At 33.9% G+C, this 23,844-nt stretch overlaps 1 protein-coding gene across 7 annotated transcripts in view; it reads left to right on the forward strand.

Moving 5' to 3' along the window:
• The window catches only part of RAB6A (RAB6A, member RAS oncogene family), a 114,022-nt gene that overhangs the window by 61,171 nt on the left and 29,007 nt on the right, over window positions 1-23,844 (forward strand). For 5 of the 7 annotated variants that reach the window (XM_051987146.1, XM_051987140.1, XM_051987142.1 and 2 more), the window contains exons 2-4: window positions 10,766-10,824; window positions 20,664-20,717; window positions 22,476-22,581. In XM_051987146.1, coding sequence (XP_051843106.1) covers window positions 10,795-10,824; window positions 20,664-20,717; window positions 22,476-22,581 — 190 coding nt within the window. In that variant the 5' untranslated portion in view covers window positions 10,766-10,794. Of the gene's footprint in view, window positions 1-10,765; window positions 10,825-20,663; window positions 20,718-22,303; window positions 22,410-22,475; window positions 22,582-23,844 lie in introns of all 7 variants that reach the window. The other 2 variants (XM_051987141.1, XM_051987143.1) reach the window with 1 other exon arrangement.

Genomic DNA, 23,844 nt, shown 5'->3' on the forward strand with positions numbered 1-23,844 from the left:
CACCCCTTTTCCCCATTTCCCTTTTGCTTCTTCATGTGTTCTCTATTCCTCCCTCCTCTCTCCCTCCTTCTCATTATTTTTTCCCCCAATACATGGAAAGACAACTTTAAACATTCAATCAAAAAAAAAAGTTTGGAGTTCCAAAATTTTTCCCTTTCTGATTCAGTAAACAGTTAAACAGTCTTGACACAGGTTGTACATGTACAATTATGTAAGACATATTTCCATATTAGTCATTTTGTAGAAGAAAATGAACTGGGAGGAAAGAATGAAGGAAGAGAAAAATAGTATGTTTTGTTTGATATTCAGACATCATCAGTTATTTCTATGGAGGTGAATAATATTTTTCATCATGAGTCCTTTGAGGTTGTCTTGGGTTATTGTATTGTTGAGAAAAATTAAGTCATTCACAGTTGTTCATCATAAAATATTGCTGTAATTGTATACAGTATCCTTAGGATTTTACTCATTTGATTTTGTATCAGTTCATGTATTTCTTTGGCCATAACACCTACTTTTTTCCTGTAACTATGAAGAAATAAGTTAATTAGTTTTTCATGTGATGAAGTTAAAACAAGTGTACATTTATTTGATCATGGCAAATGAGCTCCTTATCCATTTGTATTTAGAGATATGTAGATTTTAAAAATAAAATGAGAATCATTTTGATGGATTAGTGAAATGATAAGTAAATCATATTTTTCCTTTTCAGGGTTTTTTTTTTTAAGTTGAGGAAAATATATAAGTTAATAATTTTGTATGTAAGCTGGCTCTGGAGTTTTCATGTTAGATTAAGTTAAATGATATAGACATTTAAGTCATTTTAACTAAGTCAAAATATTATAATTTGAAGACCTTGCAGTGATTTATCTAAGAATGCTTAGTTTAAAAAAACAGTTCATCAAATATAAGCATTTCTGGTGGAATTTTTGCTTTAAAAAGCATTTGTTTTGTCATAACTATGATCACTCAAACAATGATAATTTTTTGTTTTAATTCTAATGTTATTTGAAGTATTTTGTTACAGGAAAGCTCTGGGCTCTTTTGTTTCACAATTTTGTGAAAAGCCTTCTTTAACTGACTTTTTAAAAGTTGGAATACTCTTGTACAATCTTGAAAAACTATGGAGCTTCTGACTTGTTTTATTCTTTTTAGTATAAGTGATTATGAAATATGCAGTAAGAGTTAGATTTTTAACTAGTTCTTGTTAGACTTGTGTTTCATCCTTAAATTCATAGAGCTCTTGACAGTGCCCAGTTCAATACAATGTTTCTACATTTAGATCATTTTCGTTCTTAAAAAGTTGTCCATTACACTAAACATTTCTCTTGCTGTGGTATTGCCATTATTAGTTCTGCAAAGTTACAGACTCTACAGGAATCTGTTTCAGTGCTTATGGCACAGCAATAATTCTGTGATATTCATGTTTCATAGAATTTTTGTTTTGTTGGCCATTCCTAAATTTAATCACCTTTTGAACATTGTTCTGAATTGCTTTCTAGAATGGCTCTACCAGCAGAGCATTAATGTATCTGTTTTCCTACAGCCCTTCCAATATTTGTTATTTACCCTTTTTGTAAATGTTGATAATCTAGGAGTAGGCTGGAAACACAAGAGTTCTTTATTTGTATTTCTCTAAATATTTTTGAAACTTTTTTTGAAACTTTTCATATGGCTTTTGATAAATTCTTTAGAAAAACCGCCTTTTTACATCACTTGACTGTTACATGTCAAAGATTAACTCATAAATTCAAATCAGTTTCTTATACATATTAGAAATGAGGTACTGATCAGAGAATCTTGCTCCAGATTTACCAACAGGTTTTTTAAAATAGTGACTCTTACCACAATATTTCTGACTTATTTCAGTTTTTTCAATCTAGTCTAGTCTGATGAGTCTTTGTGATCCCATGAATCACAACTCACCAGGCCCTTCTATTTTTTTTTTTAATTTTTATTTAATAATTACTTTATATTGACACTCGTTTCTGTTCCGATTTTTTTTTTTCCCTCCCTCCCTCCACCCCCTCCCCTAGGTGGCAAGCAGTCCTTTATATGTTGGATATGTTGCAGTATATCCTAGATACAATATATGTTTGCAGAACCGAACAGTTCTCTTGTTGCATAGGGAGAATTGGATTCAGAAGGTATAAATAACCCGGGAAGAAAAACAAAAATGCAGATAGTTCACATTCGTTTCCCAGTGTTCTTTCTTTGGGTGTAGCTGCTTTTGTCCGTCATTTATCAATTGAAACTCAGGTCTCTTTGTCAAAGAAATCCACTTCCATCAGAATACATCCTCATACAATATCGTTGTCGAAGTGTATAATGATCTCCTGGTTCTGTTCATTTCACTTAGCATCAGTTCATGTAAGTCTCGCCAGTCCTCTCTGTATTCATCCTGCTGGTCATTTCTTACAGAACAATAATATTCCATAACATTCATATACCACAATTTACCCAGCCATTCTCCAATTGATGGGCATCCATTCATTTTCCAGTTTCTAGCCACTACAAACAGGGCTGCTACAAACATTTTGGCACATACAGGTCCCTTTCCCTTCTTTAGTATTTCTTTGGGATATAAGCCCAATAGAAACACTGCTGGATCAAAGGGTATGCACAATTTGATAATTTTTTGGGCATAATTCCAGATTGCTCTCCAGAATGGTTGGATTCGTTCACAACTCCACCAACAATGCATTAGTGTCCCAGTTTTCCCGCATCCCCTCCAACATTCATCATTATTTTTTCCTGTCATCTTAGCCAATCTGACAGGTGTGTAGTGGTATCTCAGAGTTGTCTTAATTTGCATTTCTCTGATCAATAATGATTTGGAACACTCTTTCATATGAGTGGTAATAGTTTCAATTTCATCCTCTGAAAATTGTCTGTTCATATCCTTTGACCATTTATCAATTGGAGAATGCAGGCCCTTCTATTTTCCATTATCTCTTGAAGTCTGTCCACATTCATGTCCATTGCTTTCACGACACTATCCATTTATCCTGTCTTCACCTCCTTTTGCCTTCAGTTTTTCCCATTATCAGGGTCTTTTCTAATAAGTCCTGTCTTCTCATTATATGGCTAAAGTTTATCAATTTCAACTTTAGTATTAGATCTTTCAATGAATAGCCTGAATATAAGTTTCTTGTTCAAGAAACTCTCAACTCTTCTTTAGCACCACATTTCTCAAAAGTGTTGATTCTGTGATGCTAAGCTTTCCTTATAGTCCCAACTCTAAGAACCATACATTACTGTTGAGGAAAAAAAACCCATAGCTTTGAGTATACATACTTTTGTCAGCAAAGTGATGTTGCTGTTTTTTAATATGCTATCCAGGTTTGCCATAGCTTTCCTTTCAAGGAGCAAGTCTTTTAATTTTATGACAGCATTCACCATCTGCAATGATCTTGAGCCCCAGAATATAAAATCTGATATTACTTCCATTTTTTCCTTTTTTTTTTGTGGCCAGGAAATGATGGAACCAGTTGCCAAGACCTTAGTTCTTTTGATGTTAAGCTTCATGCCAACTATTGCACCTTTCTCTTTTATCCTCGTCAAGAGACTTCTTAATTCTTCACTTTATGCCATCAGGATTGGTATCATCTATATATCTGATACTATATTCTTTTGCCTTCTTTATGTTCTATACTTAATGCATTCTCCTGATCAACTTCTGTTTATTAACTTGTAATGTTTGATTAATTCTTATTCCTTCAGATGAATTTTGTTAATTAATTTTTTTAGAATGAACAATAATTTAGATAATATTTTTACTTTATCCTATTGACTTGGTCAACCCATAAGTAATTTATATTTCTCTAATTATTTAATTCTGTGAGATTAGATTCTAATAGAGAAGTAGTTGTATGAATGTATAGAAAAGGGCAGTGGCATAGTAAATGCCACAATACCTATGCTATTTCAGCTAGTACTTCATTCACTTTACAAGATAAGAAACATTTTATTTTCTTATGTAATTAATCTCCAAAGTCTTCAGGGATAAGGGATAGTTCTTCATGCTATATTAGCTGAAGCTACTTTGTGTGTCAAGCTTTCTTTATTTCAGTAGCTGAAGATAGTACCAACATTTCTCCTAATGAATAAGATCTTTTTCATTTTAATTCTGTGAGTGACCTTATGATATCTTGAGGTGATTTTAGAAAAAGTTCATTTTGATTTATCATAAGAAGAGTATTTTCTTTTGAAAAATTCTTTTGTTTTGCCCACATATTCTGCATGTGTGTTTTCAAATTATCTTTTATATTTGTTAGGTTTCATACTTTTGCAGGTAAAACATTCATATAAAACAAACATTAGTCTTTCTTTTTCATTAGTATTAGTATTTATGTATTCCAGTGATACAGATAATACTTATGAATTTGGACTTTTTACTTGTATTTTTACTAACTTAAACTGTCTATTATTTTAGTTTGTACTTTGTTTCATTTTTCTCTTCAAACTATTTACTGTAAGAGGATATTACATTTTGAAAAAATTCGAGTGGATAAAAATTTAAAGCAATCTTATGAATTTATTTAAAATTTTAACCAATCATCTCCTATCATTCTCAAATTATTTCACTTAAAAGGCAGTTTTTGTACTTAGCAAAATGAAGGATTGTGAGAAGTATATGTGATCTTACAGTTTTAAAACAAATATTGCTTATTCCTGCACACAGAATTCATGCTCAAATGCAAAGAGAATTGTAAAAATATAACTCATCTATGTCATGAGTCTGTATTTTCTGATGGTGATTGTAGGTAAAATGCACTTGGCCAACTTTGATTCAATCTCATTTTCATTTTTTATCTCTGTGGTTGATGTACTCACCACATAATTTGCCTTTCAAGTTTCTTTCTTTCTTTTTAAGCATTAAGCATATTGATTTTTTTATTCACTTAAAATACAAAAAACCATGCTCTGCATCATAAAGAATCTGCAGTTTTAATGCACTGCATTATATGTATATATGCATATATATAATGTACTGCATAATACCTTTTCTCTTTCACATTTATATGGAAATGTTTAGTATTAACTGATTTCATAATAAGTAAAACGGGGAGAATTTTTTAAAGGGAAAATTGGGCAATTGGCATTCTTCACCATTTGATCTTTCCTTATATGAATTATTAGATCAAACTCCTTTAAGGGATTATAGATCTCTTACAAGAAATTCTGGTTGTTCAATGATTTTGATATAATGAACATGATGTCAGTGATCAGGGGAACTAGAAGGCCCTAATTCACAGAGAATCCCTCTTATATCAGGAGTTCATGCTGAATCTTCTCCATCAGAATGAACTTTTTTGGTTAAATATATGTCTTCCTGTTTTATGCCTTTTCTGATGTATATTATTAAATATGGTTATTCCTGCTGTTATATAGTATAAGAAATAAAATCTCATTTTTACTTTAAATTGAAAAAGTGAGTGCATTTACATATATCATATATGATATGAATTATATATGAACTATAAATTGGAACTCTATTTTGAAAAAGTGTGTATATTTATGCATATCGTATATAATATGAATCATATATGAAAATATCTAATAATTTTGGCCATTGCTTTGTCACTTCTCTCTCTCAAGGTGCCATGCTCTATTTTTAGAGACCATCCTTTTTAATTGATGATAAGCTTCTTTCTTCAACTTTTCAGTATGTTATTTTTTGTTGTAATGTGAACACCTTTTCTTATTGGAATATATTGTTTCATTTACTTGTTACTATTGGTTAATACTGGCTTTTTCAAATTGTCCTTTGTTCTTTGTATTTTCCTGACTACATGAAAAAAAATTTTATTATAATTCTGAAATTTAATGAATATATGCAGTATAGCATTAAGAATGTAATTTTCTTTGTTTTGTATAGTTGCTCTATGTTTCAATTGCTGTATTCACAAGTGGGCAGTTTCCTTATATTTTGCAGTATAGTAGTCAGAGATTTTTGATTTGTCATATTTTTCTAGGAACCTACAACTTTAAATTATCCCTGTGCTTTCTTTCTTTAGGGTAATTTGCTTTGGCTTGAATAGACTTACAGGTTTTATTTAATGTTTCCATCTTAAGATTTATTTTACCTCTATATTTTTGTGTTCCAAATTCTTTCTGGATATCATCTAAATAAAGATGATAGTTGAAGTCCATAGAAGCAGATGAGATCATCAAGTGTGATTGTATAGAGAAAGAAGAGAAGTTCTTAGTTAGGTATTCCTTTGGAGATGAAGAATGGTCTTCATGGATAGTGGATGATGATCCAGCAAAGGAAAAAAAGAAACAAGAAAAAACCAGGAGAGAACAATGTCACAGAATCCTAAAATAAGGAGATTTTTTTTTCCTCTTAGTAGTATTTTATTTTTCTATATACATATACAGAAAGTTTTCAACATTCATTTTTGTAAGATTTTGTGTTTTAGATTTTTTCTTCTTTCCTGTCTCCTCTCCAAGTCAGCAAGCAATAGGTTATGTGTACGACATTTACATATTTGCAATGTTGTACAAGAAAATCCAGACCAAAAGAGAAAAAAGCAAACAAACAAAACAAAAAAAAAGGTGAAAATATTATACTTCCATCCAAATTCAGTCTGCAGTGTGCTTTCTGGATGCAGTTCTATCCCAAATCTATTGGAATTGTCTTGGATCACGGCATTGCTGAGAAGAGCTAAGTATCATAATTGATCATCACATAATCTTGCTGTGTTACTATGTACAGTGTTCTATTAAGGAGAGAGATTATACATGAAGAGAGGGTGATGACCCAAAAACTGTATAGAAATCAGGAAGTAGAAGTAATTGAGAAGTCATTAGATTTAGAAATTAAGAAATATTGATGGACCAGCTAGGGGGCACAGTGGGAAGAGCACTGGCCCGGGATCAGGAGGACCTGACTTCAGATTGGGTCTTAAGATACTTGACACTTCCTGGTTTTGTGAACCTGGCCAAGTCACTTAAGCTCAGTTATGTTATCTCTTCATCCCCAACTCCCAAAAAGAAAGAATTGATAACAACAGTTTTAAGTAAATGACAAAGTCTGAAGTCGGATGGCAGAGTTTAGAAGTTGAGGCACCAATTGTAGCTCAATGGTGTGGCTCAGAAGAGTGAGTGATCACCATTTAGTTAAAAAAGAAGTTGGAGATATCTTGAGGAGCAAAATGAAAGTTCTTGAGAGAATTGGGCATCCCTGCAGTTGCAAGCAGTTGAAAGGAGGAGGCACCCTTTGGGACAGATCTGACACTTTAAATAGTCCCTACCGCAAATAACCCCTCCCACCACTGACCCTTATCCTCATTGGCTGAGGGTCTTACATTCTAAATGAAGGAACATCCAGGAAATTGAATTTTGGCCAATAGATACATAGCTGCACATATTTGATTCAAGTAGGAGTAAAATGATGTCATGGGAGAATAGCAGGAAGGGGACTTAGGTATGTCCTTGAGTCAGTGCCCAAGGAATATCTTCAGACCCATTCCAACTCTGGGGTAGATGAAGCCTTACTCGATTTTCACAACTGTCTTGAGAGATATCACTCCATTTTGTTCACAAGGATATAGCCATGAAGGGGGGAAGTATTGGGGAGAGATGGTCATATTTGAACAGGAGAGAAAGACCTAATAAATAGGAAGAAATTGAAGAGTAATGAGAGAATGGGAATGATAATGGGAATATATAGAGAAGATGAGGGATTGTTGTCAAAGGTGCTTATACAAGAGTTTGCCTTCAGGAGGAGGGCTACTTCTTCAGGAGAAACAAGTAAAAGAAAGGCGTAGTATCTGAGGATACTCAGCATTTGATCTGTTATTTTTAAAATCTCTAGCTGAGAAGTTGTTGTAAAGATTGAAGAGGAATAAAAATATTTAAAGTAGGCACTGTGATTAAGTAGAGCCCATATAGTGGAGAGAAGGTAGAATAATCAATGCAGGGATGGATGGCTTGGAAAAGAACAAAAGAGTGGAGGAATTTGAGCTCACTAGGACACTGAGAACAAAGAATAAAATGAACTGTTATAAGATACAGGGAAAGGTGGAATGACAAGATTATAATCAGATAAAAGATTTCAAAGCTTATGAACATAGAGGTAAACTCTTTGTGAGTTATGGCAAGATCGAGGATTTGACCTTCTTTGTGGGCTGTGGTAGAGTTATCACAGTAAACCATAAGAACTAAGTAGTTTGGAGAATTGGAACGTAAGGTCATTGATAGAATATTAGTATGTATTCCCTCGTTGAAATTCCATAATATGGGGTCGAGGGAGAGAAATTAGTATTACAAAGTATCCATTCTCTGCTAGGTATTATACTTAGTGCTTTATAAAATATTACCTCATTTGATCCTTACAATAACTTTGAAAGATGGATGCTTGTTAAAATGTTATTGTCATTTTGCAATTGAGAAAACTGAGGCATACAGAGAAAAGTTATTTAAGTGACTTATCCATAGTCAAGCAGCTGAAAGTGTGTAAGGCTAGATTTGAAGTTAGATTTTCCTGACTCCAGGCCCAATATTCTGTCCATTATGGCACCACCTAGAATTCTCATACTAGCTAGTCTTAGTATTCTGTCAGTCGCTGTGGTAGAGACACTGTAATATTTCTTGTTGACTCCAAGAACCATTGATTTCTGTTTTGTCTGCTTTAGTTTTAAGAAAGACTGTTTCTTGGCCAAGGTTCCATTTTCTCTTCTAAGCTATCTTGGTTCTTTCCTGAAGAGTTTTTATCTTGTTTTAAAAATCTTTTGGTACATTTATTTCTAGGTATTCAAATTATCCTTGTGGAAAATCTTTTTTTTTTCCTTTGAGTCTTTGCTTGTGAGTTGTCATGGAGTTGATATGAAGTAATTTTTTCATCCTAGTCAATATTTTGTTTGCTTTTTTTCCCCCACTCTCCAGCTTTGGTTCCTGAATTGGAGCTTTGTGCTAAGGCTTGTATTTTTGGGTGGAGGTAGTTGGACCTATTTGGATTTGCCTGCCCAGATCCTGGATTTCAGCTTTCTAGATCTTTGACTTTCATAGTACTAGAATCTTAGTGATAAGGTTAGTGGCATCAAAGAATTGTTAAAATCCCCTTATGGTTGGTGCAAAGGTTCTTTACGAAAGAATTCATGAAACCCGAATTATTAATTGGCAAAAATGAAAGTTTATTGTTTGACAGGAAGCCAGTTCTACTAAGAGACTGACCTTCTTTAGTGGCAAGGTCCTGTTAAGGAAATGGAAAAGAAATTGAGAATCTGAGAAGAGAATCCTTTCTCAGTGGGCAGGGTCAGAGCAAGCTAATTTAGACCTTCTGCAGAGTGAGTTTAGAAACTGCCCTTTAAAAGGAGTCTTGAGGCTTCAGGAAGCCAAGGTTCCCCAGGTTTTAGGTGCTTCCTAGTATCTGGCCCAGATCTCCTATTGGAATTAAACACTTCAAAAGGGTGCTTTTTGACCAAGATTTCTAATTGAATCAAAGAATCTGACATCCCCAAAAGATAACTTATCTGGGGAGGAGGAAGGAGACTCCAAAAAGGATCACAGATCAAAAGGAGGGAACATAAGTTTAAAGTGATAATCTTAAAGGGAACAGTTTCCCTCCCCCTTCATCAGGACAACGCTCTTTAAGATCTTAGTGCAGTTCTAGGCCTAGGATGTCTGAGTCCTAATATTCTGACATCATGTCTGCTATTCCTTGAGGTTTACAAGTTCCCATCCTTAGAGCTTTTTCAGGGAAGCCCTCTGCTCTTGGCTGCCTCCCTTAAATGTCCTCTCTATAGTTGGTTGTGCTAGATTTCACTTTTCTTGAGTACCTATTCCCATTGAATTTCTGGCTGATTTTTGTTCATTTTGGGATGAAAAATCACACATTGTAGTTTCTTAGTGGATTTCTTGATCCTTATTTAGTCTAGAGTTAGCTTCAGGGTTTTGTTTGAATATGTGTGTGGAAGTTGGGCAGCTTGCTTCCTGTTTGAACTACTGTTTTGTGAGGAAGTTGAGAGACTGAGATAGGCACTAAAACTCATTGAGGAAGAAAGAATGTCTTGGGGGCAAATAGATAATGGTTGGGAGAGGGGGGATTGGGTGATATACTTGGATAGTATGAACCTCAGAGGAGGAGGTTCTGAATTTAATAGTCTTTTGCATTCCTGTACTACAAATTATTTTGCTATTCTCCAATAAATGAGTATTTCTTCCCCATTCTTTGTGATCTCATAAAATATTGCTCTGCTCTGAATATTTTTTACACATAAGACCTTTCTGTTATAGCTGTAGATGCCAAAGCTTTTAGCTAGACCAGGCATAGAAACAAGGGTAAAAGATAAGTAGTTTTGGCAGTTTGAAATGAAGCAGTTTTTATATGAGTAGAATCAGTGCAGAAGGAAAGTTAATTGGGAAAAACTTTAATTATGTCATTGAGTACCTGTGTCTAAAACAAAAAGGGAAAACACACATACTCACGCATGCACACGCACACACAAGAGCCATTCTCCTTTGTATAAATGATGAAATGAAGAAAATTTTTAAAGGAATTACAAACTACTCTACTTTTCTATCCTTTTTTTTATTCTACTCTAATTACTGCTTTTTGCTGAAAATTCATTTCATCCTAATAGTTATCTTCCCCCCTCCCCCCCCCCCCCCCCCCCCCCGGAAATGTTAGGTAATCCATCTGCAGACTTTTTTCCTGAAAGTATTCTTGCTTTAAAACATTTTTTAATGGGAATTGGAAATTTGTTAAGTTCTAACACATGGAATGCTACCATTGAGTAATCTTGTCCTTTTCTTTCAGTTGGAAAGACATCTTTGATCACCAGATTCATGTATGACAGTTTTGATAACACCTACCAGGTATGTATTAAATTTTAATTGGTGCTATAAGATATATAGATGTATTTGACATATCTAATCCTTTATTGATCAATGTCAACAGATATATGCTTTCTTTTCCATGAAGTTCACCCTTCATATCCCAAATAACTTCATATTCTATAATTAATCTAGTCTTCTTTTGGATTCTCCCTCTAAAATATTTCCCAAATTTTCTTCTATATGTTCTTTGGGTTTTTTTTTAAACTTTAAAAATTATATCTAGTATATATCATAAGGTACTTTAAAATTGTTACTGTTGTTGTTTTTGGTTGTCTTTTACTAAAGACTATCATTTCCCCCTTGGATTCTACCATCTATTGAAAGAGTAGACATTAAACTATTCTAGAATGGTTTGGATATATCTCTTGCTTGTTTGTAGTGCTAGGAACTAGTCTTTTTTTTTTTTTTTTTAATAGCTTTTTTATTTACAGGTTATATGCATGGGTAATTTTACTGCATTGACAATTGCCAAACCTTTTGTTCCAGTTTTTCCCCTCCTTCCCCCCACCCCCTCTCCTAGATGGTAGGATGACCAGTATGTGTTAAATATATTAAAGTATACATTAAATACAAATTAAGTTTACATGTCCAAACCATTATTTTTCTGTACAAAAAGAATCGGACTCTGAAATATTGTACAATTAGCCTGTGAAGGAAATTAAAAAAAAAATATGCAGGCAGACAAAAATATAGGGACTGGGAATTCAATGTAATGGTTCTTAGTCATCTCCTAGAGTTCTTTCGCTGGGTGTATCTGGTTCCGTACATTACTGCTCCATTGGAATTGATTTGATTCATCTCATTGCTGAAGATGTCCAGGTCCATCAGAATTGATCATCATATAGTATTGTTGTTGAAGTATATAATTGTTGTGATCTAGTTCCGATGGATTTGAATCGGTCCCTGTTTGGGCGCCAAAATGTGGTGAGCTTTTTCTTCCCAAAACGCAGCCAGGTGATAAAAGTTCAGATCTTTTACTATCTCCAATATAGCTCAGTTAGCTTAGAGGCCTATCTCTCTGCTTGGTTCCAAGAGCTCTCTCCGAATGTCGCCAAATCCAAAGGTCTGGTTCTTCAGCCTCTGCCTCTGCTTTTCTTCAGCCTCCAACCAGCTCCACTCTTCATATCATTCCGGTAAAATCTCTACTTGTAGCTTCTTCCTCTGAAGAACTTCTTCGACTGGCCCATTGGCCTATTTATGCTCCTTCCAGAGAGAGGGATTATGGGTTTTCTCCCATAGTGCTCTCTGGCCCAAAGAGCTTCAAGGGAGGTTATGAACTCATTGAACTCCAATGAGTAAAGGTGTGAACACAAGCCTTGTATTAATTAGTTCTACTTAGTACCTTGTTTCAGGTTCTGCCCAAAACATCTTCTTGTAAGATTAGATCAACTCTAATTAGTTAACAGTTAGTAAGGATTCCAACATATAATGATCTCCTGGTCCTGCTCATTTCACTCAGCATGAGTTCGTGTAAGTCTCTCCAGGCCTTTCTGAAATCATCCTATTGGTCATTTCTTACCAAACAATAATATTCCATAATACTCATATACTACAATTTATTCAGCTATTCTCCAATTGATGAGCATCCACTCAGTTTCCAGTTTCTGGCCACTACAAAGAGGGCTTCCACAAACATTCTTGTGCATACAGGTCCCTTTCCCTTCTTTAAGATCTCTTTGGGATATAAGCCCAGTAATAACACTGCTGGATCAAAGGGGTATGCACAGTTTGATAACTTTTTGAGCGTAATTCCGATTTGCTCTCCAAAATGGCTGGATACATTCACAATTCCACCAACAATGTATTAATATCCCTGTTTTCGCACATCCCCTCCAACATTCCACATTATCTTTCCCTGTCATTTTAGCCAATCTGACAGGTGTGTAGTGATATCTCAGGGGTTATCTTAATTTTCATTTCTCTGATTAATGACTTGGAGCATCTTTTCATATGGCTAGAAATAGTTTCAATTTCTTCGTCTGAGAATTGTCTGTTCATATCCTTTGATCATTTATCAATTGGAGAATGGCTTGATTTCTTATAAATTAGAGTCAATTCTCTATATATTTTGGAGATGAGGCCTTTATCAGAACCTTTAACTCTAAAAATGTTTTCCCAGCTTATTGTTTCCCTTCTAATCTTGTAGGAACTAGTCTTAAGGTATTTCTTCTGGTTCTAAAATTCTAAGACTTTTTCATTTAAAACTGAGTAATTCTTAGATTCCACAGTTTTTCTGATGACTTATAATGTATCAGTGCCTGTGTTGTTTTATTTTTAGTAAAGCACAATTTAAATAAATATATACAACTTTCTAGTACTTATTTGTATTTACTTTAAAATGTTAATTTGCATCCATTGGTATTTTACTACTTTTTAGTAGTAAATAAAAAATAAAGTGAGAACTATTAATGTCTATGGAAAATAATTCTGCTACCATTTCATTATTAATCAAACATTTTCTTTTCCATTGAGCCAAATGATGCATTTTTTCAGCAAAACAAAAACTTGTAAACTCCATAAATATACACATTTGGGATAAGATGTAATATAAAGGAATAGTGACAATTTATATACTCTCATTCTCTTATACCTGCAAACATAAATTTTCTGCCCTGTCTTCCTCTTCACTGGCTTGTCCTTTCTTTTTCCTTTTCTCCCTTATTCTCTCTAATCTTCTGAAACTTTCCTGAACCTTTCTTCTCTCCTTTCTTCAAAGCTTTCTCTCCCAGTGCAGGCTTGAATCTACAATGCCACATTCAATGCTCAGCATCCTACAGAGGTGGTTTTGTGTCAGATGCAGAAGTTGAACCTAGACCTTTGTGACTTTGAAGTCAGCTCTCTAGTCACTATTCCACACTACCTCTAAACTTAACAAATCCTGACTAGCATGCACATGTTTGTGGAATAATAATGAACTCTAGTACTTTCTGAAGTGCCTTACATAGATTGTCTTATTTTATTCTCACTACACTAGGGAGTATAATGCTCTAAATCTTATTATACTTAGTTTACATATAATAAAATGGAAGTTCAAGGGACTTGAGACAACTTGTGGGAGAGGTGGGTTTCAAACCTAGCTCTTCAATCAGCCTGGAGACATCTTGTTGAAAAAAAAGCATAAATTATTTAAAAATATAATTTTTTTGAGTTGAATTAAATATAGTATGTAGGTAATGCTCTAGATATGAATATAAAAGCCCTGAATTGTAATCCTGTTTCTGATTCTTGTGTGTGTGTGTGTGTGTGTGTGTGTGTGTGTGTGTGTGTGTGAAAATTCAGTGAAGAATCCTTTTAGCATTGGAAATTGAGTATGATTTATTTCCAAAAATGGGTCAGACCATATTGCCACTGGATTTTCTTTGACTGTTGTACATATTAGTTCCAGTTGTTTATTTCTTTAGCATATTGAAGGATAGAAATGATTTTATTCAGTGTCAGTTTCTGAATTTTGTTTTGCTTCTAGTAAGCAAGAGATTCTCCTCTGAGGCTACCTTATATCTATTTTGCATGTATTATTTGTGTGTGTGTATGTATGTGTGTTTGTATTTATGTATGTATGCCATACATACATGGGGGAGAGATACGAAAGAAGAGGTAGGAGGAAAAGGAGAAAGAGAAGAAAAATAGGATGCTCTAATGGGCAAGTTGGGTGCCCAGAGGACAGCAACTACTATTCTCTTGAGTGCCAAATGCAATAGTTCCCATTGACATTAAAACAATATTCTCAAATTAGTTTTTACCAAAGGTAATTGCTTAGATAACATTATATAAAAGCAGTTAATACAAAATGTTCTCTGGAAAAGCTGGTTCACTCCTCACAAGTACAGCATCCTTGAAGAGGAGTAAGCATACACAGAGACCACAACAGTCATGAGGCACACATGTAGAATCATATGTGACAAAAGTTTAACTCACAGCATCTGTTCTAGAAGTTCTTTTCTCTATATAAAGGTCCCATGCAGCAACCCTTTGTTGTTGTCTCTTTTCATCTAAAAGTCAGGCTGGGGAAATAAGGCAAGCACACCATAGAACTGTTAATCATAGTATTTAACATTTTTATTCATCTTACAAATGGATATTTTCTTTGTTGGTAGAGTAGGTGGTGTAGGAATTTGGAGAAGGTACAGATTATTGTGAATAGAGACTTTAGAAAATAAGTAGGACTTCATTCATCAAACATTAATTAAGCTCCTAGTACTTTGAGGGGTCTGTATTCATTCCTGAAGTAGATATAAAGTTTAGGTAAGACAGACTTCTTTCTTGTCCTTGTGGAAATTGTTGTCTAGAGGGAAGAGGATAGCAGAAGTATGTTATGAATAAATATAACACTTGACAGTACACACTAAGTACTTTGGAGTGGTACAAAGCACAGTGCTATGGGGATTTAAAAGGGAGAAGGATGATGTTGAGTGCAGTGTCTGTCAGGAAAGGCTTCATCAGGACGTAGTGCCTTATTGGGCTTTTTCTCTTTTTGAAGGACTGATGTTAATCAATTTTTTTTATTAAATTCCATTTTTTGTTTTGATGTTTACATTCAGCTTTGTAGTATATGTTACTTTGGGATGGCAGCCATTTTTTTTTTTTCATTTTTCCAAATCCATGCAAAGATAGTTTTGAATATTCACCTTTGCAAAATCTTATCTTCCATATTTTCACCCCTTTGTCCTGTACTTCTCCCCCTAGACAACAAGCAATCCAATATAGATTAAACATGTGTGATTCTTTTAAACAAATTTCTATATTCATCATGCTGCATAATAAAAATCACATCAAAAGGAAAAAAAAGAAAACACAAAGGAAAAAATACAAGTAGACAAACAACAAAAAAGGTGGAAATACTATGCTTTGATCCACATTTAATCGTCATAGTTCTTTATCTCTCTGGATATGGATGACTCTTTCTGTCACATCTATTGGAATTGCCTTGAAAAAATTTAATGTTGAAAAAAAGACAAGTCCATCACAGTTGTTCATCACATAATCTTGCTGTTGCTGTGAGAATGCATTTTCTTATTGCTAAGGATATTGAATACCAGCAAGGAGTTTAAACTTAACTTTAAAAGAGGTAATAGGAAACCACTAATGATTTTCCACAAAGGAGCAGTGTGTTCAAATTTATATATTAAAAAAATGGCTCTTGGCATTTGAGTGAAGCAAAATTGTAGAGGGTTTGGTTCCAGGAAGTGGAAGTAAAATTTGACTAGTAGACCATTCAAGATAGGATCCAAAAAATGGCTAAGATTTGGAATTTTGGGGTGAATGGCAGCATTCCCATGGCATTGTTCAAAAGAGGGTTAGCACAGATCAAGTTAGAAAAACATATAAGGATAATGTAGTAGTAAGGGAGATTTAAAGATTTATAAGACCCTTTCCTCCATTTCTGCTAAGTTGTGGGAAATAAAGATTGAATATAGACTTTGGGGTCCATTATTTAAAATTGCTATCCTTTGTTTATTCATCACCTTCATTTCCCAATATATTCTCTATTATCCAAAGACCACCATTCCTTTCAAAAAGCAATAGTTACTTTAGAAAAGTAATAAAAGCATGAAATTATTATGCATTTAGTATTTTCCAGACCTTTCACTAGGCCCTGACCATATAAATATAATGAATGAAGCAATTTGTAAACACAAGGAGTTTACATTATAACTAGAGAACTAATAATGATGTGTATGTGTATGTGTAATAACTATTAGCAAGCAAAATAAACACAAACAAATACTGAAATACAGGGGAGGATATTAGCAATTTAGCTTAAGTTTTCATCTTAAAGGAGGAGAGGGGCTTCTGTGAGACTATTGTTAAAAGGAAGTCTATTGTAGATATGTAGGAAGGCCAATACGAAGGCATAGACTGGAGACTTTGAAGAACTGAGAAGAGACCAGTGATGAAGACCTTGGTAAATTAAACAGAAAAACTTGTGTTTTATCTGACTGGAATTGAGTAGGAGAATGACATCTTTACAGAAAAATCTGATTGACAGGAGTTTTTAGAATAGAGTGAGATTTGAGGAGGGAAAGCATTTAAGAGTTTATTGTCATAATCTGACAAAGGTGATGAAAGCCTTAAACTAAGGTGGTAACAATGTGAGTAGAGAGAAGAGATTGGATACAAGAGATATTTGGGGAGGCAGAAAAAAAAATATTTGGTAATTGAGGATAAAGTGGAATGTGAGTGACTATACAGGCAAGGCAGACGCTTAGGTGAGATAGGAAATAAATAAGGGAGACAGGCAGGCATTTACTTAGTGCTATTGAAAGCATTTTATAAATATTATTTTTTAATCCTTAAAAAAAACCAAAAAACCTAGAAAGTTGATGTGGTTACTTCCATTTTATCATTGAGGCATTTACCATTTATCACTGAGGCAGAAGTAAAGTGACTTCCCCCAAAGTCACATACTTAAAACTCGACAAGTATGAGACTGGATTTGAACTTAAATCAAGTCTTCCTGTCTCCAGATCCAGGGCTCCATTTACTGAGTCATCCATTTGATCATGCATTTACATTCATTTCCTACTCCTGTGCTTTTCCTTAGATTGCTATTCCTGGAAAGTAGTATTCTAATAAAATTGCTTAGCTTTTTTGAAGGCTGAATTGAAGTTCTATTTCCTAGTCTGATCCTCTCAGTTGCTCAGTTGTTCTTCAGAAGAAATTACTTTGTATCTACTATGTCTTAATAGTTTATATTTAGTTTTCTGTGTATATACTATTTTCCTGTCGTAAAGACAGAAACAATCTGCTTTTTTTGTCATCTCCAGCATAGAGCAGGGCCCCCATACATGTTAAGTGCTTAATTAATATTTATAAATAAACAAATAAGTGCTTTAATTACACGTCTGTCTTCACTTTCTTAGATATCCTGGCTTTTGGTGTACCCTCTCCTTTAAATGTCTCTTACATTTCTGCTTGTCAAAATCTTATATCCATTTTTTATGACCCAAACCAAGTAATGCCTCTCTGGCTTCCCATCAGTCTGAGTCCTTGCTGTCTCTCACATAGTTTATTGCTGATAACATAAAGTCTGCCTGATATCTTAGTTATTTTTGTATGCTTAACTCTTCTACGCTTAATTTCTTCCCTATCAACTCCCCAGATTTTACGTTTCTTTAACATGTTTTTTTTATTATTCATCTTTGTATAACACATTTATCTTTACCAGCATCTGCCAGATAAATGGTCAGTTAATATTAAAGTGTGTCATTCATGCCACCTATTCTGGTACAATGGGAAACGAGTTCTAATCCTGAGTCTGTTTTGTGCGAACAGGAACAAGTCACTTAAGCTCTCTGGGCCTACTCATTTTTCTCATCTGTGAAAATAAGTGGGTTGAATTAGCTGATCTTTAGGGGAAAGTCCCTCTCTAACCTAAAATGATTCTTTTAATTTCTTCTTTCCTTTCCTTTTGACCTGGGATTTTTCATAATTTTAGTCATTCTTTTAAAAAAAGATGAATTTGTTGATTTTTTTGGGGGGAGGGGACATCACTGTAATCTCCCCAGTGACCATCTTCCTCCCCAAAAGCATAAGACAAAATAGTAACATAAGGCAAACAAATATAACAAAGTGTAAGACCAAAAAAAAAAGTGGAAAAAAAATCAGTTCAACTGATTAATACATTGAAAAAGTCTGAAAATAGGTACACTGTGCAATACTTGTGGATTTCCCATCTCTGCAAAGGATGAGAACGTCGTCTCTTTCAAATTATGCTTGTTCTTTATAATTTTTTAGCATTCAATTTTTTATGTGTTTTGACTTATTTTTTCTGTTTACATTTTTTATATATTGTTTTCTTGACTTTGCTTACTTTAACCTCTGCATCAATTCATGTTAATGAATTGTGTTTGTATTCATTGTTTCTTACATTACAGTATTATATCATTGCAATCATGTGTCACAATTTATTTAATCATTCCCTAATCAATGGACTTTTACTTTCTTTCCAATTCTTTGCTAACACAAAAATATTTTGGTGTATTTCAAAACTTTATTATCAGTGATATTTTGGGGGTATGATACAAGCCTGGTAATGGAACTCCGGATTACAGGATTTGGGCATTTTAGTGACTTTATTTACATAATTTCAGATTGTTTTTCAAAATGATTGTACTAGTTTGCAGCTTTCTACAAATAATGCACTGGTGATACTATTTTCCCATGCTTCCTAACACTGACTATTTCCATCTTTTGTCATTTTTTATTTTTGGCAGATCTTCAAGGTGTGAAGCAAACCATTAGAGTTGTTTTGATTTGCATTTCTCTTATTATTTGTAATTTGGAGCATTCTTTTATTATCTTTTGAGAACTATTTATTCATGTTCTTCAGTCACTTTATTAGGAAATTACTTTTGGTCTGAGGTGTGTGTGTGTATAATACACACACACATACACGCGCGCGCGCACGCGTTAATAGTTGATATATTTCGGAGACTAAAAAAATTTGATGCAAGAATTTTTCTTCCACTTGACTGATTTCCTTATTCAAGGTACATTAATTTTATCTGTGCAAAAGCTTTTCAGTTTTATAGAAACAGATTCATCTGTGTTTATCTTTTGTAATTGCTTCTGTCACTTGTTTAAAAATACATCTACTCATATCTGTGAAGGATGTTTGATATGCTTTTTTTTTTTCTTGTATTATCTTTAATATTAAGGTCATGTCTCCTTTTAGTATGTGTACATACAGAATATGGTATAAGGTGGTCTGAATCTAATTTCTGCCAGCTTACTCTGCAATTTTCCCATCAAATTTTTTTTTTAAATCAAATAAGTTCTTTTGTATATAATTTTTTTCCTGGTTTATTAAACAGTGAGTTATTGATTTGCTTTATCTCAGATTTTTCCCTTGCTCACTTTCTTCTTTAGATTTACCTCTATTTTTTAACCAATTTCAGACTGCTTCCTTTATAATATAGTTTGAGGTATAGAAGTGCTGTTCTTTCTTTATCTTAACTTCTTTTTGTAATTTCTCTTGAGACTGTAGCTCTTGTTTTTCCAAATGAATTTTGTTGACATTTTATCAAGTTCTATTTTTAATCAGAAGTATTAATTTTGATAGTATTGTCATTTTTATTATATTTCTATATTATATATATATATATTCTATCAGCACTTGCTATTTATTTAGATATTTATTATTCCTTATATCTTCAAGGATCTCTTAGTAATTGGATCTTTGTGTACTTCAGTAGATTAATTCCCAGATGCATTTTGTAGTTAGTTGGAATGGAATTTTCCTTTCTGTTATTGCCGCTTAGATTTTGTAATTATTGTATAGTAATGTAGTTGATTTTGAGAGGGGAGATTATTTAGTAACATGCAATGCTATTTTGCTGAACTTATTTTCTTAGAATTTTTGCTGCCTCCTTAGACTTTTCCAAGTAAATCATGATATTATTTTAAAAAGGGGGGTTAGTTTTAACTTCTCTTTATCTGTCTTTTGCCTTGGGTTTTTTTCTCCCATCTTATTGAAGACATTTTAGAATTATTATCAAATAAGTGAAAAGAGTTGACACTCTTGTTTTACTCCCATATTTATTGAGGAAAGTTATAGTGTGTCCCCATTATATATAATGCTTTCTTTTGATTTTAGATACATACTTTTTAAGATAATGAAAGAAAGATTTCCCCAAAGTCTAGACTTTTTAGGGTTTTTAACATGTATGATTGTTGTACTTGCTTTTTCAAAAGGTTTTTCCTGTTGTGACAATGTGATTATTTTGTTTTATAAAATCCAGTGTTCCCAGTCTGAGCCATGGATAATTGCTGTTATTTGGCTGATGTTAAAAGTCACCTTTTTGTGTTTTGTTTTATAGGCAACAATTGGCATTGACTTTTTATCAAAAACAATGTATTTGGAAGATCGAACAGTAAGTAGAATTTAAGTTGTGCCATTTTCTTCAGTATTCCATGTAAGAAAATGAAGATCAAGGATTTGATCAGTATTTAGAACCAAAAGTAGTGAGAACTTAATGTTATTTTCCTAAAAATTTCACAATTTATGCAATCATTTGCTATCACAGATAGTGAAATCCAGCCCATTCTCCACCTCAGTGACCCACACAATCTTTTTGCCTTGAACCCCAAGAGGAGCAAGAGAAATTGAAAGAAATAACTATAAGCTTGGAAAAGACTTAAAAAAATATTTTTCCTTTTCTCTTAGAGTATAGGCATTAAGGGATGTTTGGGTTGAAGTTCTGTGGCTCGATAAAATATCTTTCTAGATAATACTTTGTTGCAAGATGGTAATTTTGTCAGGGACTTGCTTCTTATTTCTGAATGCTTATTCACTGTAAGTATAATGTATATACTTGCTAGGCCCTTTCAGAGATAGACACTTTGTAGGGACCTTTCTTAGATAAATACATTGAAAATGAAGATGGCTGGCAGAATTAAAAACAAAAAAGAGAAGAAAAACCTAATATCTTTACCAGAGAAGCATCACTGTATTTGTTGATAGCTCTCTTGTATTTATTTTTTAAATAATAGTTTTTATTTTCAAAATACATGCAAAGATAGCTTTCAGTATTTGCTCTTGCAAAACTCTATGTTCCAGATTTCTCTCTTCTCCTCTCATCCCCTCCCATAGAAAGCAAACAATCTAATACAGGCCAAATGTGCAATTTTTACAAACATATTTCCACGTTTGTTATGATAGCGCTTTTTTGAGGGGAAAAATGTCATCAACTTGTGCTAGAGAGATGATATGAATTTTATTTTGTATTTTAACCCAGATCTTGTGAGTTCTTTAATTTGGGGGATTTTTAGAAGTGAATTTCTAGCAGGAAGAGAGCTTTCTACTTGCTTTTATTCTTCTTTTTTTCCCTTATGAGAGTACAACTACCTGATTTACAGTAGAGTAAAAAAAAAGAAAAAACATTTCTCTCTCTGATTGAGTTAGTACTAGGGAAAACATTAATAATTATCCCAATGGTCTTTTCACTCTGGACCCTGGGTAACAGTGACACGTCTGAATTTGGTGGCAGCTCAGCCAACTGTAAGTCCTTCCTTCTGTTGTAACAATTAATAGGAGTACAGTCTGTTTCACTGATGCCTCCATTTTTATCCTGTATCATCATGAATTATATACTAGCAATGAATTCACCTTAAGCCACCTGGAAGGGCTAATAGTTTGGAATCTCAAAGGATGGAAGGGAGAGTATTGGGGGGGAAGGAAAGCTGTATGTCTTTTGTTCTGGAACAATTATCACCAGATTCCAACAGAACATGTAGCATTGAGTACTTTTGGTCCTTCCTTGTGGGATGGGGAATTGTTCCTTGTTCCTGTATCTACTTTTTACTCTTTTAATTCCTGCATGAGTTTGTAGTTGTTCACTTCCCACCCATCCCCACCCCTAAAACATTATTACTTTTTTTTTTTTAATTTTTGGTATTAGTTTGCCTCTTTTTTTTTCTTTTTTTTTTTTTTTTTTATTTATTTTCTCCCATCCCACAGATCAGGCTGCAGCTGTGGGATACTGCGGGTCAGGAACGTTTCCGTAGCCTCATTCCCAGTTACATCCGTGATTCTGCTGCAGCTGTAGTAGTTTACGATATCACAAGTAGGTATTTTGCACTGGGTTGACTTTTCTTATTTTTCTTGCCTGTTTGACTGATTTTGTTGTCAGGTACGGTTGCAATTATGGGACACAGCAGGTCAAGAGCGGTTCAGGAGCTTGATCCCTAGCTACATTCGTGACTCCACTGTGGCAGTTGTTGTTTATGATATCACAAGTGAGTGGGGGGAATTCTGCATTTCTAATCCTCTTTCAGCCTCTAGCTTAGCTGCATGCTCTATCATCATGTGCTCATTTTTCATAATGGCATGTAAAACATTCTGTACCATAACAAAATTTGGAATAGACAGCCAGATCAGAAACATGTATTCTGGTGATTTTTAAAAATGTGCTTTTACTTACACTGTACTTGATCTTCCTCTTAATCATGGCAGTCTACCACCCTTAGGCCTAGGCCTGACTTTGGTTAGAGGAATGCCTTCTTTTCTTCTAACTGGCTCTAAAATTTCTTTGGAAATGATTTATGAATTTAAGCATTTCACTTAATTTTCTAGCTTTCCAAGATTCTTAAATCTTAGGGGAAGTTTCTGCTGCTTGACTTTTCTCCACCTTAACCTCACTGCCAGTTTATAAATGGCAAGAGGGGCAAAGAGTGAGGAGGTGGAGAAACTGCAACACTGCATTTTTCTGTTAAATATTCATTTTCATTTGATGGAATCTAGGTTACATGACTAAAACTCGCCCTCCCTTCCCCCTTAACAAATTATCCTGTCATTTCTCACTAAGAATATGTAAAATTTAGAGACTGAACTATCAGTGGTCTCTTCTCCTACCGCTTCTTGAAAAGATTGTATTTTGAATTACTATGGGGAATTGGTTATTGAAAAAAAGGTTACTGAAATTCTCCATGTGAAATTAATATGTGAAGTGGGTTAAGGAACTCAAGATTTTTAGAGTGCCTTAAAGTTTACAAAACCTCTTGCAAACAGCTGCCCCCATTTTACAAATGAAGGAAATGAGAGAAGTTAAGTGACTTCTTAACAATATAAACAACAGAGCCAAGATTCAAATCCAGGTCAGTTGAATCTAAATCAAGTTAGTCAAGAAATCATTTGAATGTCATTTAAGTAAGAGAAAAAAGGTTCAGAGTGCTCTTTACCTTATAGTATAATTTTAAAATAGAGAGAGCATAGCATTACATTAGTATCAGATAGAGTACCTTCTGTATCTGGAAAATCTGGGTGATTTTTAAGTCTCATCTTCATTGGTGGAGTGAATTTGTTTCCTCTCTCTTTACCAAACCAAAATCACACATCTGGACCAGAAAATTGAGAAAGCAATGTCCAGGTTATTTTGATTTTTTAAAAAATAGCAGTTTTGGGGGGTGGCTAGGTGGCACAGTGGATAGAGCACCAGCTTTGAAGTCAGGAGGACTTGAGTTCAAATATGGCCTCAGACATTTAACACATCCTAGCTGTGT

Source organism: Antechinus flavipes, chromosome 3 (assembly GCF_016432865.1).
Source record: "Antechinus flavipes isolate AdamAnt ecotype Samford, QLD, Australia chromosome 3, AdamAnt_v2, whole genome shotgun sequence".
Taxonomy (NCBI): domain Eukaryota; kingdom Metazoa; phylum Chordata; class Mammalia; order Dasyuromorphia; family Dasyuridae; genus Antechinus; species Antechinus flavipes.